The sequence below is a fragment of the Thermobia domestica genome, chromosome 17 (genome assembly GCF_964235325.1).
Source record: "Thermobia domestica chromosome 17, izTheDome1.hap1.1, whole genome shotgun sequence".
Classification (NCBI taxonomy): domain Eukaryota; kingdom Metazoa; phylum Arthropoda; class Insecta; order Zygentoma; family Lepismatidae; genus Thermobia; species Thermobia domestica.
In genome coordinates this window covers 13,753,210-13,773,121 of record NC_137470.1, presented here as the reverse complement: position 1 = coordinate 13,773,121, position 19,912 = coordinate 13,753,210, and the positions used below count along the sequence as shown (strand labels likewise).

At 36.4% G+C, this 19,912-nt stretch overlaps 1 protein-coding gene across 5 annotated transcripts in view; it reads right to left on the bottom strand.

Moving 5' to 3' along the window:
• LOC145674581 (uncharacterized) overlaps positions 1–19,912 on the bottom strand; it is a 476,266-nt gene that overhangs the window by 99,892 nt on the left and 356,462 nt on the right. For all 5 annotated transcript variants that reach the window (XM_081744773.1, XM_081744775.1, XM_081744774.1 and 2 more), the window contains 2 exons: positions 16,902–17,002; positions 11,594–11,725 (listed from right to left, as the gene is read on the bottom strand). In XM_081744773.1, coding sequence (XP_081600899.1) covers positions 11,594–11,725; positions 16,902–17,002 — 233 coding nt within the window. The remainder of the gene's footprint in view (positions 1–11,593; positions 11,726–16,901; positions 17,003–19,912) is intronic.

The window sequence follows — 19,912 nt, the reverse complement described above, 5'->3', positions numbered from 1 at the left end:
CCTATCAAGACCTACCAAGTTTTGACCTGACTACGGTAGGTCACATAGTTTTGGAGCTATGGAACTTTAAAATTCATCTTTTCATGTTTTCGGCAGCCTATAACTCTGAAATGACAGATTTCTGCATACAGGTTGATTTATACTTTTTTTTTGTCGTATCTTAGCGTCAGAAATCACCTCTCTAACATCGTCGGTGTTGTTTTGAAACATCTGTATATAAAAGACAGAAAAAATGAAATGAAATCTTTAAGTTTACGTCCTATGCCGATTAGGCTATGCTCATTAGGCTAAAGGAGACGGTGATGATGGTGGGAGGAAACGGGAGAACCCTGCGAAAACCCACGAGCATGATGTTTGTCCACCACAAAGCCCACACCGCGCGACCTGGTATCGAAATATAAAAGAAAGAAACAATGGTTTCCTTCATGACAGGTGATAAAGCATATCTCATGAATGAAAGACAGTGTTGCCATTAAACTTGTATGTACTGTTGTTTATCAGGTTTTTGTTTGTTTGTTTGTTTGTTGTTAAAAGAGTGAAGTCTGTAGAAGTTCCTGAAATTTGTGAAGGAGAATGTCATAAAGAAAAATTCTCCCGAAAGTCATACCGATAAGCAGACACTAGTATTTAATGGCGTGTTCCATTACAAATAAAATAAGGTATAAGAGCTAATCTGCTTTTATTATACAGCGAAACCTAGAGACACTTAAATAAATCAGCAAAAATCTAAAGAGTTAGCAAAATTGTTTAAACCTTTTTTTAAAATAGAAAACTCGCTCGCTTTATGTGGCTTCAAAGGCTAGATTTGGAACTTTGTTGAATAAATAAATAAATAAATAAATAAAACTAATAACCTTGGAGTCGGTACTTTATCGATAACTTGAACCAAAAGGATTTCAGTTTTTAACCGACTGAAGAGGTAGTGGTCCTTAATTCAACTCGTTTATACGAGGTATGTTCAAGAAGTATGGATGGCAAAAATCCATTTATTGAATTGGAAATCCGAAACAGAAATCCTCTACAAAGTAGTCTTCTTGGTAATGCACACTTTTCTCCCAGCGCTCCTGCCATTGTCGGAAATACATTTGGAACGCAGTTTTTGGAATAGTGAGTAACCGTACTGTCACATTCCACATGATGTCTTCTCTTGATTCAAATCGGGTCCCTTTTAGTGGCATTTTCAGCTTGGGGGAAAAACCAAATTCATATGGAGCCATGCCGGGTGCGTATGGAGCCTGACGACACAGAAAAGTTGTGTTTGGCGATGAAAGCCTGAATCAAATGCGCAGAATGGGTTTCGTTGCTAGCAGCTTCGGTACAAATTGCGGACACTCTCCTCATGCTCGAATTCACGTTCAAAATTGAATGTACCGATTCGATACTTACCCCTATATCGTTCGCAATTTCTCGGATTGTGATACGACGGTCTTGCAAGACCACAGTTCGCACCTGCTCAATGACATTATCATTCCGGTCTGTTGAGTGCCTACCTGAAAGTGGTCCACTGATATGCTTCCGTCTTTGAAGTGGTTGTACCACTCCTTAATGCGTAAGGTGCTTATGGTATCGTCCGCAAAAGCCTGTTGAATCTTGCGAACAGTTTTCGCTTGGGTATCGCCAAACTTTGGGCAACATTTGATGCAATATCTCTGTTCAAATTTTTCTGTCATATTTACAAAACCTGAAAACTACTCACTACACGTCTTCACTCGTTGGCCGACTACCAGCAACTGATGCTTTCTGCGAATGGGAAAAATTCACGACTGTCCATAAGTGTCCCCTCTACACCTACATTGAAGAAAATCTCAAGCGCTTCATTGGTTTAAGCGGGAAAAAATAAGGTTCGATACTTTTTGAACACACCTCGTATATACGCGTTCTGGGTATAGTCACGCATAACTTTGGCATAGATGCTTGTATTTTGATGGTTCCCATTATGTTTGGAAGAGAATATTTTCACGGTAAATATCTAATCTCGTATAAATTTCTTCATGATTTGATGATAATCTTTGGAGATAGACAATGAAACACCTCAACGGTTGCTGGGTTAATTATGACAAAGTAACATGCTTATAGGCAACCGTACATTCTTTGGCGTTGTCACGGTTTCATAACGTACAGGGGTTGTGCAGCAAAGTTTTGGAACACTTTCATAGTATAATGTGCCATAAAAGTGTTCCGAAACTTTGCATTATACTGTATATTCTATTTCTGTTCTTTAGAAGTGGGTTTACGTGTGTGACATTGGTTAAAATTTTATCTCACTTTTATGTGAAGATATAACAAGTGCTTAAAAGAACGCAGTCACTTCGCCTTTAATGAATTTTCACATGAATATTATATTTAAAAATAAAATTTAATTCTGATGACTTATGTGTCGTACAGACATGTATATTAATGCTATAGCAGTAAGTCTTACACATCATCTAAAAAGGCGAAACTTAGTTGTTTGTTTGATGTGACTAAAACCATCTAGATGACAGAATGCGGTAGTGATGTGAGTGATTTGTTGAAATTAACCTTTGTACTGTTCAAAATCCTACAGCGATATATAAAATCGTGTTATTGCTGTTTCAGAACGACAAAACTCATGAGGATACAAAGGAATATGTATGTTGGAATACTGCTTGCAATACAGCTTAATAATTTTGTCCCCTTATACTATATAGAAAAAACATGCACTCATGTTCATAACAGACGGAATCTATCAGTAACTTCTGAAAGCCTTAAATTCATATCGTCGCTACGATTACAAAGTTTGAGGTATATATTCTTCCTCAGTTCCAAATGTTATTGCGGATTTGTTTATGGCATTTTCCCCCCTAATGTATTTCAAATCTCCATAGTAGATAGCAAAAGTGCATATCTAACCCACACATGCTCTCTTGTTAATAGACTTCAGGACGGAATACAGCAATTTGAATCGATTTTCTTTGGAGAAAAAATATCCCAATTCTCTGTGTAACACCTAAAACCGTACTCATTAGGTAGACCCGTTCCAAGCTACTGAGAAGGGATATTGGCTAATTATACAAGTTTGCTCATAACTGTATAAAATTAGACAATGCAAAACCACGCTCATGAATTCTACCACTCTACTTACAGATTCCTGTAATTCCTGAATTTTCTTTAAACTTCCAAGTTTTTGACTCTACCCTGGAGTCTTGGTCACGGTGGTTAAAAACAGGAAGAATAGAAACATCAAGGAATAAAAATGGAACAGACTTACCAAAGGAAGAGCTGTTTTGTACGGAAACACGTTGTCAAGTACGTCAGTGGTTTACAGATGAAGATAATTGAAACTAAAATATGGCGGAGTCAATTTGTGCGCCTTTCTCGTTAATTGTTGGAAGGTTGCCAACTCAAAAACACTAAATTAAATTTAGACAAGAGATGGTTGAGTGACGAATTGGAGGAGGTAATTACAAAATTTTCACACCATTGGCATGACAATAAAAATAATAACATAAGTTAGCAACCTTCCAACAAGGAACAAGAAAGGCACATCAATTGACTCCGCCATATTTTAGTTTGCATCTTCATCTGACGACCACTGACGTACTTCGACAACGTGTTTCCGTCAACAGAGCTCTTCCCTTGGTAAGTCTTTTCCATTCTTATTCCTTAATGTTTCTATTCCTTTTCTTCCTGTTTTCAACCTCCATGGCTGACTCCAGGAGAGAGTCGAAAGCTTGGAAGTTTAAAGAAAATTTAAAAATTACAGGAATCTGAAACTAGAATGATTCTATAAAATTAAGTTATAGTTTATAATAAATATATGTACAGCATTGAAAGGAATGAGTATATAATATGGAAAAGGAAAAATATAAGGGATGCTGAAAAGAAAGAAATTATTACCATACCCACTTGTGTGGATGTCTGAAAGAAGGAATGAAACAAAACCCTTTTTAAGTGCCTAGCTAATACTTCACTCCAAACAGTACAAGTGCGAACTGAAGCAAAGCACTACAGACAGAAGCGAACATTTATTTTGATTAGAAGCACAGCTTGTAAATTTTCTCTGTATTACAACTGGACTATTACTTACAACAAAATCTTGTATATATTTATGTTGGATTAATACCCTGCCTTCTAAACTGCCTTATCTAACACAGACTTAGAAATTACAAAATGACTCGCCCACATTCTACACTACAACTATGTCCACGGCCTTTGTTTTATTTTTATGAATCATTAAGGAAAATATTGAATTAGAATACCTGGCTTCTCATATTTCCATCTGGAGACTGCAAGTAGAAAAGGTTAAAGAAAGAGAAGTCCACACTAAGTATACAAAACCCTACAATAAATCTCATTTTGACAGCGAAAAATCAGAGTTTTATTATACAACAATCATTCTGATTTTAAATATAGGTTCAGATTAGTTTAAGAGAAGCTTGATTACAGAAAGTGATAACGAAAAATAAAATCGCACGCAGAAATGCTGAAAATTTAATCAACTCATGTAGTTTACGACAATTCAATATACAGTGTGTCTCAAAAGTCCCCTGACATAGGGTAACTTCGTTATTATCAGAGTTACCACAAAATGTAAGAGGGGAAACCTTCTCGAAAGTGAATAAATTTACTGTCTTTTACGGTAACCTGTAGATGGCCAGCTCCCATTTCAAACATGCCCCCATTCACTTTATGATGTGGATCCAGGTAAATGGCAATGTTGAATTTTTATTTAACACTGGACGCATAAAGAGTGTACACTCCAAATGGCTCGTCCGATTTAAAAAAAAAAAAAAAAAACTCACTTTAGGTTGAAAGTATCATATTTGGAGACGGTATTTCCTCTTACATTTTGCTGTAACTCTGACAATAACAGAGTTACCCTATGGCAGGGGACTTTTGAGACACCCTGAATTGGTTTATTTTTATCTTAATATGTTTGCAATTCGAAAATGTTAGGTATACTGTTCGTTCCCTGCACACGAAAATTGAAAATTTCCAATCATTCAAGGTGTCTAGGTACCGTTAAGTCTGCAGGGCAAAACTGTAAGGCCTACACTGATGAAGGAGTAAATGTACATCTCATTGATACCTCGTTTAATGGGTATCAAATTAAGTAAATCATTTTGTTCATATTCACAATATTCATTTTAAATTCTTTACACACGATGAAATAAGTTTATTTATTCATTTATTTATTTTTTTGCAATAATTAAAAAACCACAAGGATTCTTTTAGTGGAAGCGCTTTCAAAACGAGTGTTACGTGAAACTACAGCTTATAATCCTTCTCCCTGCCCCTTAACAATAGAAGTTGTTGTGAAAATTTGATAGATATATTAAAAATAAATTTTAAGATTTGCTTTTACGTCTTACACTTTAACGCCGAGCGTGTTAGTTTCAACTGTTTGGAGAATCCAATGTCTATATATTGAGAATACCTCCTTTTCGGTTGTATTTTCCTATTAAATTAATATATCATGAAAGTAAGAAACAACTTTTTTTTTTTTTTTTTTAACACACCACATCCTCTAAGTTCGAATTCAATCACACACAAAGAGTAAAAAATTGAATGACTGGTCCGGGATTCGCACGCAGGATCTTCGACATGCCGTGCCGATGCGTTAACCACTACAATACACAATCCGCTTTCCCAGAACAGTCACACATTTTCCTCCTTTCATTAATATATATGAAATTAAAACCGTTAAAAAATAATAAAAAAAAGTGTTCACAATATATGGACACTGGATTTATCCAAGCACAGCAGCTAGCCCATTTGGTCTGGATGGAGAGCACCGACTTGAGGAGTGAGAGTGTGTATGGGTGTTCTAGGCTGCGGACTGGGTAGCGCAGTGGTTAACGCAACGGCACGATATGACGAAGATTCCGGGTTCAAGTCTCGGTCCAGCCATTCACTTCTTTACTCTTTATGTGTTATTGAATTCGCACCTATAAAGGATCTGGTGTATAAAGAAAATGGTTATTTCCTCCTTTCATTAATATACGAGGATAAGTCAAAAAATTACCCGCAACTTGGACATAATTCTTCGTACATTTTTCATACTGACCTCTGTCCTAGTTTATTTTCTTGTTATGCTGTTGTGTTCATGCTACGAAAGTTTAACCCTAATTCCTCTATTTGTCTTCCTTTTGTTGCAGATAGATCATAGCCGTTCCATTAGAAGTTTGCACCAAAGAGGAACAACGAACGAGCAGTGATCCGGTTTTTGTGATCAGAAAGTGTATCAGGGACCGCAATCCATCAAAGACTTTCGGCACAATACGGGAACTGTCTTGCCGTAACGGAATGTCTACGAATGGATTGAAAAATCCAAAATAGGTCGCACAAGTGTTACGCACGAAGAAGGAAGGAGCCTGGCGAGATGTCCAAGTGCATTTGTTTATGCAACACTGTGAGTCTATTTTGAAACCCATGTTGCACAGACTTTATGAAACCCAAGTCTATTGTGGAGGATTTCATAAGCAGAACCATGACAAATTTCTAGACGATGTGCCACTTCATAAATGGTCACTCGTCTTGTCTGTCTAACAGAACTATGTCACTTGCATGCTCAATGTTGTCAACATTTGTGGCCGTAGATGGTCGTCCGTCTCCTTGTTCGTACGTAGCACTTGCGACCATTTTTGAAGTTATCAATCTATTCGTAGACACTCCATTGCGGCAAGACACTGTTCGTGTGTTGTGCCGAAAGTCTTTGATGGATTGTGGCCCCTGATACATCTTCCCACCACAACAACTGGATCACTGCTCGGTATTCCTTTTTCGTGCAAACTTCTAATTGAGCGGCCATGATCTTTCTGTAATGAAAGGAAGACAAACGGAGGAATTAGGATCAAATTTTCATAACATGATGACAACAGTTTAACAATAAAATAAACGAGGACAGAGGTTACAATGAACAATGTACGAAGTTATGTCAACATTGCGGATAATTTTTGACTTGCCCTCGTATATGAAATTACAACCGAAAAAAGGTATTTTCAATATATAGACACTGAATTGTGCAACCACAGTAGCTAGGGTGTGGTGGTACAAGCCATGTGGTCTGGGTGGAGAGCAACGATTTCAGGAGTGAGAGAGAGTGTGGCTGTTCTGGGAAGCGGACTGGGTAGCGTAATGGTTACCGCACCGGCATGATATGCCGAAGATCCTGGGATCGATTCTCGGTACAGTCATCCACTTTCGCACAGTTTGTGAGTTTTATATGTATTTAAATTAAAGTTGAAGTTCATGGGTTACTCTTAATTTTAGGCTATATCTCATAGACCATACCGTGTACTGTCTTCTTGCTAGTATCATAATTAAAAGGTTAATAAAGGTATGCCTTATTGCCAATTTCGTATTAACAGGTTGTGCGGATATCGTACAGTATCAATCTTACAGGTACACAAAAGGTATAGGTTTACAAAAATATTAGTTTTCCACTCACGTATATCATTCTGTTAAGGTCAATTGATTGGTAGATGTTTCATTTATTTTCTGTTTCAAACGCTAATAAAAAAAATATACAGAAATTAACGTACTAAATTACATCTTTAATCTGCCCTACGAAGTTTTCAACGGTACAGCTACTTGATTATTAATACAAGGTTATTACAAATGACTGACTCGATTTAATGAACTCACTGTAGCTTTATTATTGGGCTTACTGTCACAAAACTTTGCAGACGTATTGAAAAACTCAAAAAGTTTTGATGTGTTGCAGATTCGTTCCTGATTTCTACCAAGAGAGCACAGCAGTGAGCATTTATTCAAGATGGTGACAGCCGCAGAGAAACCTTATGTAGTGCTAGAGTTTCGTTCACTCAGTATGACCTAACAGTACTGACAACACTTCAGAACGAAGTGTAATGAAGATCCACCAACTAATAAGTCCATTCCGCGATGGTATGCACAGTTTACAGCAATTCTGCAAATATCACGTCGATAATCAAGTTCTTCCCACACTCGGTGCAGCACGTCCCTTTCTTCACGTAGGTTGATCACTTGATTTCCCCTTACAAAGGCATCCTGAAGCAGTAAACTGTGCATACCATCGCCGAATGGACTTGGCAGCTGGTGGATCTTTGTTGAACTTTGTTCGAAAGTGTCGTTGCACTGTTAGGACAGACTGATGTGAATGAAAGTCGACTACAACACAAGCTTTTTCTGCGGCAGTCGCCATCTTGAATAAATGCTCACTGTTGAGCTCTTGTGGCAGAAATCAGAAGCGAGCTTTAAAAAAAAATTTTGAGTTTTTCAATACGTCTGCTAAGTTTTGTGACTATGTCCAATAATAAAACTACAGTGAAATTACGAAATCGGGCAAATCAGCTGCATTAAGATATCTGTCGTTTACTTTCAACTATTGTGAATCTTTTCCTTAAAAATAAATAAATAAATAAATAAATAAATAAATCAAAATAATATAAAAATAAAAACAAAAATTAAAGATCCGAGATAGCTATGTAATGAAAAGTGTTTATGGCCCAAGTTAAATGGAAGCTCGAAATTCATACTAGTTGTGTCCATTCTGCTTACTCTTAACTGTAAGAAATATTTTGATGAATGTTTGATAACTGTAAACAGAGGTTTGATGAATCCTTCTTTACTATAGAAACGGGTTTGATGAATCATCCTTTGCTGTAAAGCTGGTTTGATGAATTATTCTTTGCTGCAAAAATAGGTTTGGTGAATCCTTCTTTACTGTACAGCTGGTTTGATGAATGCTTGCTTACTGCAAAAACGAGTTTAGTGCATTCTTCGTTACTGTAAAGCTAGTTTGATGAATCCTTCTTTACTGTAAAATTGGTTTGATGACTGCTTCTCTAGTACAAAAACTGATTTGATAAATCCTTCTTTACTATAAAGCTGGTTTGATGAATCCTCCTTTACTGCAAGAATAGGTTGGACGAATCCTTCTTTACTGTACAGCCGGTTTGGTGAATGCTTCTTTACTGTAGATAAGCTTTACATTGAACTATTGTACCACATTAAAATGCTTCACAGAACCCATATATGATACAAGTGTTTTGTCACTGTCAAATCGAACCTCTGAGCACATTGTACATGCATCCACACTTTGTCTCTTTTAAGAAACAAACCATCAACATCCTAATAAGTACGAGAGAGTAAATCCCCATCTACTTTTGTTTTCTTTAATCCTATTATGAGTCCTTCTAAGTAGCCAGTCCCGGATTTGATTACAGTATTCATCAAGCACCATTGTGTAACTGGGGAACAACTTTAAGGGACTATCTGGTTGCAATGATGTAAACAGACTTTTGAGAAGATGGATGACATTCAGCTCAAATATTGAAGAGACTATAGAGCTTCTATATTCTGAAAGTAAATTGTCCTAAGATGGATGAATCATAGTCAAAAAGCACGAAAGATTAGATTATTGTAAATGGAAAAATCAATGAAAAAATTAAGTCGTCCACATATCTCAAAAACTATAATAAATGGCTAAGTGAAAGTTTATTGCAAAGATATAATGAAGGGCTTAAAAACGATGTATAGAACGTAAGGTAAATATGGATAGAACATGGTCAAAAGTTTTTGAGTAAAATCTAATCTAATATAAATAAAATAACGAGTTTGTTTGTGTTTGTGTGGCCTGGGACCAGACGAATGGACCGACAGTTACCAAATTTTGGTCCCGGATACTTTGGTCTACGCCCCAGATCAAGAAGTTTTTTTCTTTTTTTTCAAAATTCTATCCAGGGGGTCTCAGGTGGGCGTTTATCGGGACATGTAAAAGTAGTCGGAAATGACCGATATTAGTGTCAAATTCATAGTTTTCGCGGTCGCTGAAATCAATGGTGAAATTCTGATCTCATTAACTTCCAAATTCACCCCATTCGGCTGCGGACCGGGGGTCTCCTGCGGAGGGATTACAGAGACATGTAAAAATAATCCAAAATGACCGATATTAGTGTCAAATCCATAGTTTTCGCGGTCACTGAGATGAATGGTGATACTCCGACAGGCGTTGACTTCCAAATATAGTCCCCAATGGCTTGGGGTCAGAGGCATTTTTTTTTAAAAATTTGAATCAGGGGTCTTAGGGGGTGTTTACCGGGATATGTAAAAGTAATAGAAATGACCGATAGTTTTTTTCGTTGTTCAGTTTGTTTACATAGATATTTTATCTGACCCACGCGAAGAATGGATATTTCAGCTAGTCAATAATAATGAAAAGTATATGCACCTTTTGCAAATTACCCAGGGCACCCCACGTGGAGGTCACGTGCTTAAAATCTCACATCTGGATCTGGGATTTCCAGACTCTATTTAACATGCAACGTGAATTTTGACCTGATCACGTGACAGTCTGTTCCTTATGCAAACCGCATAGGCCTTTAAGGCAACAAACATTGGTATGGAAAAGAAGAAAGGTATCAGATGTACTGATCACGAATCACTCAATTGAACTACGTCATCTGGTAGGTAGGCTAAAGCACCATCGAGTTTAGTTATCATCCTTCTTAACTTATCATGGGAATTATTCTAAGGGAATAATAAATAAATAAATAAAGGGTTGTAATCCCAAATGAAAACTATGAAGTGACTCCTCAGTGCTCTAAACTCAAAACTTTCTGAAAATAGGATTTGAGCAGGTTATGACAGTTACTCAAACAAAATTTCATTTTGGTACTCATTTTACAATATTCCCATAAAAATTCAGGTTTTGTAGAATTAGAAATCTGTTTAATTTAAACTGGTACGTGAAAATAAATGTGAAAGTGGTTTTATACGATATTGTCTGTGTGCCATGTAGAACTGTATGTTGGAATATACACCATGTTTCAAAAAGAATCATCTGATTTTGGACGGTAGTAATTACGGAACATGGGACGTGTTGGCAAGTAAATAAGTGATGTTTGAATGAGTGTGATCTAGAATTTCTGAAAATCACCGTTGGGTGTCAGTCAATGCGTCTTCTCAGTTTGCTGTCAGTCAGAAGTAAGACGGCGTCCGCTCAACAGAAGGCGTTTTGTTTGCTGCAGTTTGCAAAGAATGAGTCAAAGATTTCGGTACAGTGTGTTTTTCGTCGGCGTTTTGGCAATGATCCACCTGCACCCAAAAACATTCGTATCGCCAATTTCAAGAGACAGGATGTCTGTGCAAAGGCAAGAGTCCAGCTCCGCCTTGCACTTCAGATGAAATGGTAGAATTTGTTATCGTTTAGATGTTGTTCGTGCTGCTGACGGTGGACACATAGAGCATTTGTAATAGCATAGCTAAAACTTGGAAGATTTTGTATTTTGCAAATTCATCCCATTTTCGTAGTATGTTCTTTTATCAATGCGTATGGACTTTTAAAATCAGTCATTCTTTTTGAAACACACTGTATTATGCAGAATTTTTTGTTGGAATATATACATACAGACAGAATATTTCACTTCTTCCAACCACAAACAGCTGTGCAATATGTCGTATTAAATGGACAATGAACAATATAAACTCTACCCTCCATGTGAATCTATACCTACGGAACGGTAGAGTAGAATATTTGTCAACAAAGAACGAAGATAAAGTCATTTACCTAAATATACGAGGAATTAGTACTGAAAATAATGTAAGTTTTAATAATATCTAATTTTTCTACTTTACAGTAATATCTTACCTGGTATAGTGCCGCTAAGTGATTGGAAGTCGCAATTAGGAAGGGCTGATTTACTCCAGGATGGTCCAAATCATGTGTCACTGCAGCAATTAGAGACGCCATAATCTCTAAAGGGGTCAAATGTTCTCGGATCTGTAAGGCAAACAAAGAAAGGATTTATTGACGAACATTCTTTTTGCACAAGAATAAAATACTGCATAGATATCTATATTATATATAGCACCCTTGACTTTTTAAATATTATATCTTGGGTTACTAGAGTACAATGGTATTGCTTTATATTGTAACGATTACCACCTTTCAGTGCGAGCACATGTTATCCATACAACACGTGCTATTGTTTACAATCTTCAGTACAAGCAGGCGATACACATGGAAAAAAAAAGAAAAAAAAGAAAAAAAAAAGAAAGACACGAAGCCAGCACGACGGAACCCGAGGGGGAACGAACCACCCAGAATTCACCTATAAAAATGGACCCAAAGAGGAGAGAAGTATCAGTTGATCACTGATCACTTAACCTACACCTGCTCCTGAGATCGCCATGAGCTAAGGAGATTCCTAACCACAATCCGAACCTCTGGAGGCTGCCATAAGCTAAGGGGATTCCTAACTACAGTGTGAACCTCTGGAGGCTACCATGAGCTAAGGGGATTCCAACTACAACATGAACCTCTGGAGGCTGACATGAGCTAAGGGGATTCCTAACTACAACATGAACCTCTGGAGGCTACCATGAGCTAAGGGGATTCCTAACTACAACCTGAACCTCTGGAGGCTGCCATGAGCTAAGAGGATTCCTAACTACAACCTGAACCTCTGGAGGCTGCCATGAGCTAAGGGGATTCCTAACTACAACCTGAACCTCTGGAGGATGCCATGAGCTAAGAAGGTTACCTAAACACCGTATCTTGAAGTCGCTATAGACGCCCTGGAGACTGCCTTGAGCTAAAGGATTCCTGTGCAAAAAATATTTCCTTCCTTCACCTGTGTTTGTAATAAGGAAAAGACACATATATATATTATCTTTGTACATTGAAAGAAGTTTGTAATATTTTTTAAATATTTTGTAATATTTAAAAATAAATTCGGCGAAGGGTTAAAATCCCGGACTATTATTTTCTTTACCAAATAGACATTACAATATTCCATACAAGTAATAAACAACCGTTTATTGATACACATATCTCGGCATTACCAGTAGCTATGCCCTTAAGCTTGTCATATGTCAGGGATGACATCTTTCGGCAAGCACACGATCCGGGAATGTGGGAAGGAAGAAGTGGCCTGGGACCTGACCATCCCGGCACTTGCTTGGTACGAATAAGGAAAACCCACGAAAAACCTCACTCAGAATGGCTCACCTGAAAAAGCTCTTGAATCTGGCACAGCTCGCACCAAAGGTCAGAGCGTTACTGATTACGCTACACTGTGCCACTAGAAAACAACCAAAGCACATAATGTTCCTTGGAACAGTTAAATAACAGCACTATTATATTGCCAGTAGCGAAATCTGTTGATTCCTATGATAAAGAAACACTTGTGATATTGCCAGATTTAACTTCTTCCGCAATTATCCAACACTATTCAAAATAAAATGAAATCTTACGTCCCACGGTTATGCCGGTTAGGCTAAATGAGACGGTGATGATGAGAGATGAGTGAAATGGTAGAATGAAGAAAGTGGGAGGAAACGGGTGAACCCCGATAAAACCCACGAGCACGGTGTTTGTCCACCAGAAAGTCCACACGGCGCGAGCTGGAATCGAACCAGGGACCCCAAGCACCGGAGGTGAACGCTCTACCACTGAGCCACTGCCCTCCCCCCAACACTGTTCACTCAAATAATAATACAGAAATGGAATTTCTAGTTTTACGGTTACGTTCTTTAGGCTAATAATAGCTAATAATAGAAGCGTACAATTATGAAATAATTGGTGATAAAAGAAAGAGGATTGGTAGCCAACGTGTTAAAATACGAATTTGTTATTTAATATGGAAACCAGAGTGCTTTTTAATGGTTTCATGAATAAAGGTGACAGAATGACCTACAACCAGGAAAAAAAAAGCACTATTTAGAGAGAAAGAGAATGAAAGAAAAACATTAAGAGCAGAAAAGTAGTTGTGAAGCATCCACTTGGGCTCCATTTTGTAATCCAGAGTTACGTCATAGTGTTAGCCAGGCACCATTCTTCAAAAATTTCCTTATTTTCTATTCTTAACATTTTCATTGAAAATGACTTTACCAATCATATGTAGAACTCTCTCTAATAAATAAACAATTGGATACCTAGCTTTTGTAATGTGTACACAAACATATTTACAAGGTTTGTGGATACATTGTCAGTAAATGCATATTTTGTATATCAATTTTTTTTTTTTTTTTTTAAATCCCAACTTAAAGAGTATTGTTATAGCAACAGAAGGATTCAATATGTAAATTTACTAATGCAATGTATCCTTCTAGTTTCGTAATTTGGAACAAATTCTTACACTCACTAGTAGTAAAAGCATAAACGTGTTAAGTGAAACTCGCAAGGATCTTATATAATTTTTAGCATTAAAAACTGGTACCACAAAGCAGAAAGTTTATGATGACTCTGAGCAGATAAAGTATTATACGAAGCATTTATCATCATATACATATTAGTTTTCCTTTCTAAATTTACTGGTGGTGATTGGGGGGATACAGGTCAGGTTTTGCTTTATACCGTGCCAAAATGAACTTACCTTTACGTGACTATGAAACAATCATCTTGTATCTGTTTACTACTGGGAGTATCGTGTATATATATATCAGGTGTTCTAAAATGGCGCCCACGGACTACAGAGTATTATTATACAAGTCAAAATAAAACGAATATTATACATAATTACCGTATTTCTTCGAATATAAGGCGCCATCGAATCTAAGGCGCTACTGAAATTTCACCTCATTTAAACTCATTTAAAAAAGCATTGAATATAAGGCGCAGAAATAGTGTACAAATGCATTCCTATTTCGATAAGCATTTTCTTATCAGTAAAACGTAAGGCTCATTGTTCGTGAGCGATTACCATCTTTGTGCAGTCTGTCATTGTTGTAATACAACCTATTTTAAGCAAATTAGTTGTAACTACCAGTATTAAAAACTGCAGTTACTATGTTGTAACCTACGTGCAATGAATAAATATGTATATTGCAGTATATACATCGAATCCAAGGCGCCATCGAATCTAATACGCACCTGAATTCTGGACGTATAAAAGCTGACAAAAAGGTGCGCCTTATATTCGAAGAAATACGGTATATACCTTTCAGGTCTAGAGACGAGAATTTCAGTGTGACAACATCGCAGATAAAGAAGGTCAGAGAAGATATACCAATCCATCAAATAGTTATATAGGTTCCTTCCAGATGGCAGTTAAAGTTGATAGACTTTGACGCTAGCACCACTTATTAATCCAACAATCGCTGTAACGCTAATGGATTCGCAGAGCAATACTAATGGTTGCAAGTTAATCTGCGACGTTGCCACATAGTGAAATTTTGATTTCATATAGCGACTTGAAGGAGGTTCCGGAGAGTACACCATTACATAGCATTTTCGCTTTACTTTGACCTGAATAATAGCGATCTGTTACCCGTGGACGCCATGTTCAGAACACCCATATATATACACACACCGATCCACCCACTCCCACAAACAAACAAACAAAAACTAACGACAGTCTTAGTTAAGCACAGTAAGACAATTATACGTCATAAGTATATATAGTTTTTCTATCTTTTCTCGTAGGAAAGGAAAATTATAATTTTCAGTTGCAAAATCATCAATTAAGATAGCGTTTCTCTATCTAAAATTTATCATTACATTCATTAGTGACCTGCATACCATGATTATAATGATTTATAGTTATTAAAAACATATAATCATTGATTTCGTAAGCACATGAACAAAATCGTAAGGATCTCTGAAGATTACTATGACTCAAGAAACTATAAGATCAAAGTCTTGAAAGAATGAAATAAAATCTTTAAGTTTTACCTCCCATGGTTATGCCGGTTAGGCTAAAGGGGACAGTGATGATGCGAAATGAATGAAATGGTGGAATGAAGAAAATGGGAGGAAACGGGAGAACCTTGAGAAAATCCACGCACACGGTGTTTGTCTATCACAAAGTTCACTTGACGCGAGCTGCGATCGAACCAAGGATACCTAAGAGGATGGTAAATATTTTGGTACAGATATTAATTGGTCACCACTGGCCAACTGGCCATTGACCAAACCAGTGACCAGTTGGACAGTGGCCACTGGTTACTGTTTGGTACTAAAATATTTTTTATCCTTTTAGATATTGATCAAGACCAACATGATCTCTCTATGACTTACGGTTCCCGAGGCATGGCTCCTTAAATCTCTGTAAATCGGCCATTTTTTGGCCAATATCTCGGGAACGGTAAGAGTGACGCGAAAAATTTAATCGCTTTCTCTGATAGTTTTTGAAGCTCTATCGAATGCAGGGTTGAATAAACCGCAAAAAACAGACAGATAAATAGACACACAAACAAATAATTCAGTAACGAAGTATTTAAGTTCGTTGAAAACTCTCAAATAATCAACGCTGTTCACCATAACCATATATGGTTGTTACCGAATCAGGAATTCTTTGCAACAGAGGTGAAGTGCAGTAATTGAGCCGCCGCGTTCTGACAATACAACACGCCAATTTACAGAGAAATCTAGTGAAACAGTAGTTGTCCGCCCTTCGTTCCAAAGAAAATATCCATCTGTAGCAAGTGGCCATCTTTGTGGAGTAATAATAAAATAGTATGGGTGAATAAATAAATAAATAAATAAATAGATAAATAAAAGCAAAATAAGCTGGGGAAATCCAGACATGGGTCTCAAATTATGACAAGCCAACTTGGAAGTTCAACCTCGACCACTGATTCAGACTGTATTTACATTTTCACTCCCAGAAATGTTGTAATTTATTCACAACCAGTGGATCTAGTTATTTTTTTATAACATAGTAGTGCGAGGTCCCACAACATCCAAAATATCATAGCCAGTCCACTTATTTAACAGGTTTATGCTTGTGTACAAAAATAAATAAATAAATAAATAAATAAAAATAAAATAAAGTTACTCTTTACGTACCTAAATTAGTAAGTAATTAATGAATTAACACACGCTATATCATTTTGAAAAGAAGATAAAAACATCACGTGAAACCTTAGAAAACCATAGAACCGTATAATGCTTCAGAAGATCAAGAAATGTTGATGTCCTAACTTACACTCCTGCTTTCTTTAAGAAGACTTACCTTTTCCTCTTGAAGAAAACAATGCATAGCTTGAGTGACATCTGTGGCGTGGATAGCGTTGTGGTAAGGATTTGTACTATGATAACCTTCTTCGATTAGAGCTGGAACACAATTAAACAAAGACATTACTAATACTAGCAAAGACTGCAAATCAAAAATTTTGATAAGTTTTCAGTTTGTGATCTATTTTTAAATAATATAAATTTTAATCGCCTAACGAAAGACATATCACTAAGCTTATTGGACAATTAACTCATTGACAATTCCATTAACATTACAACGCAAACAATTATGTAAGTACATTATCTACAGGCAACCACTAGGCACAAAATTGTTATTTTGATGTGTCATTACTCAGAAAAAACTATTACATTACAGCCTTCCGTAACCGTCGGATGATTTACGATCTTTAACTTGATTTTCCCCATCCTTGACCCTTCCTTATTTATAGCCACTTTAACAAAGCCAAGCCAATTATAGTTAGCCTTTGATCACTATAGAAGCTTGTGCAAATCGAGCTTTAAAAGCAAGCTATCCCACAGCGTACCACCTTCGTATGTTTTCTGTCAAAGCAAAGGAGTCTCACCACTAAAATGACAGCACTTCCAAGTAAACTGTCCATGCATTTTTATAGGAGTGACAATAATTACAATAATTTAACAGCATTCAAGAAATGAATTTTGAAACTTTGTCAATCAAAAATAAATTGAATCAATAGTAAGAGGATTAAGTTATCTGTAGATTTTGAAATAGAAGATTGCTCATGCGTTTCTAAATTGATTCAATAATCAATCACAAGATTACCTGTGCACTTTTAAATTGATTCAATAATTAATCACAAGATTACCTGTGCACTTTTAAATTGATTCAATAATCAGATTACCCATGCATTTTAAAATTGATTCAATAATCAGAAGAGTACCCGTGCGCTTTTAAATTGATTCAATAATCAGAAGATTACCTGTGTACTTTTGAACTGATTCAATAATCAGAAGATTACTTTAAATTTGGTTCAATAACCAGAAGATTATTAAATGGATCAGTCAAGCATGACATATTTTCGCCAGTATTTCCGGCATCATTACTTTTCCCGGAGAGTTACAAAGACATGAGTTACACATAGAACATAAAATTGTTATGCTTTGAGTTGACTTTTTAAATATAATGAAAGAGAGAATTGATTTTTTTTTTAATTTCTCAAAGAAGAAAATTTAAAGAGCATACGAATCAATGTTAAGGAAATGTCTTTACATGAAAATAAAGTGAAAAACACACACACACACACACACTGGCCTGTAATTTCTTCACCTAGCACACGTATTGTTTAAAACAGAAAATGATAGTTTTGGAGCTTTGTACTTAGGTTGGCAGAGGAAGTGACGAAATTACTTGACTCGTTGATAAATCAGGATTATTCGTGCACTTTTAAGTTGAATCAATAAGGATTATCCGTGAACTGAAGAAATAATTAGAGATTATTTGTACAGCTTTAATTGATTTGTTTGGTATTACTGAGAATGTAATTATTTGAAGCGTGCTGGTGAAGTGTAAAACAAATATTTACAATAAAGATAACTAAATAGTTCCTAAAAATTATACGGATTATCCACCAATCATTCAATCATTTATGTTTGAGAAAAAATTTTTAAACATTAAGTTCATGAATATGAATAAATTATTGAAAATATTGTCACTTCATTGCAAAGATACGGGAAATGAGCTGACCTATGGTGACCAGAGGTGATCTGTGTAATAGAAGAGTGGTCCTTAACCTTTTCCAAGTGTGGAAGCCAGCTCATACAGAGATTCATTTCTACGTAATACACAAATTTCTACGCAATAGTTAATATCTACATGCCAAAAGGTTCTAAGTAACTATTTTGTATTTTCGCTACCTCGACATACAATTTATTTTAGAACGATTAACAAACTGTTTTTAGCCCCTTTGAAAAGAAATAATAATAAAGTTGACGAGAGCGGTAATTAAAATTCGAATCCTCTCAGCGATATAATAACGAATGATTTATGAAATGAAACCTTTAAGTTTTACGTCCCACGATTATCCCGGTTAGGCTAAAGGAGACGGTGATGACGAGAACTGAAGAAAATGGTGGAATGAAGAAAGTGGGAGGAAACGGGAGTACCTCCGAGAAAACCCACGCACACGGTGTTTGTCCACCACAAAGTTCACTTGGCGCGAGCTGGGATCGAACCAAGGACCCCATGAACCAGAGCTGAACGTTCTACCACTGAACTCACTAAAAATGTTTACATTATTTTTCTACATACTAAGATTCCTAGTATAATATTTCATAACTTCTATCTCAATCCTCTTGTCAAATCTGATGCTTGAATTTTGTGATCCACCAAATGCAGCATCCAGACTCACTAGTGGATCGTGATACATACACTGAGAATCCTGCCTCAACTATTATGTCTGTCTCCAGTGATCTATACGTAATTAATATTATGTTACTTCTGTGCTAACTTAGTGATCTACGAATGAATGTTTTTTTTTTCTTTCTTTCTTGTGGTCTAAACACGTATCTACGGTGGTCGAAGTGAGACGGTATGCGGTGGTATGCCATACCACCTCTGGTTTTTCAATGATGAAGGGATACCGCCTATAGTTTTTCAGTGATCAAAGGCACATCATCACTAAAGAGTAGATGCTAATTACCTTTAATAAATCCATTTTTATACACAGTAATTGACGAATAGATTTGCACGTAAAAAGATTTTATATTTTTATATAGAAATAATTTCTCAGTTGATAACCCAGACATTTTTGTGATCATTTTCCAACATTTGGTTTTTAAAACAAGGCGTCTTCAAAAGAAATTCATCTAGTTTATATTTTGATGTGCTATATGGAATTTTCTTTCTTACATATGTTATCGTCTTGCCTTAATGCATGTAACTGTTGTGTTTTGAGCATGGTCGGATTTAAGGGTTGTTTGCTGTGGGAGGTCGGGTCTTCCGGGCGTTTGGATTACCCCTCAGTCGAGTGG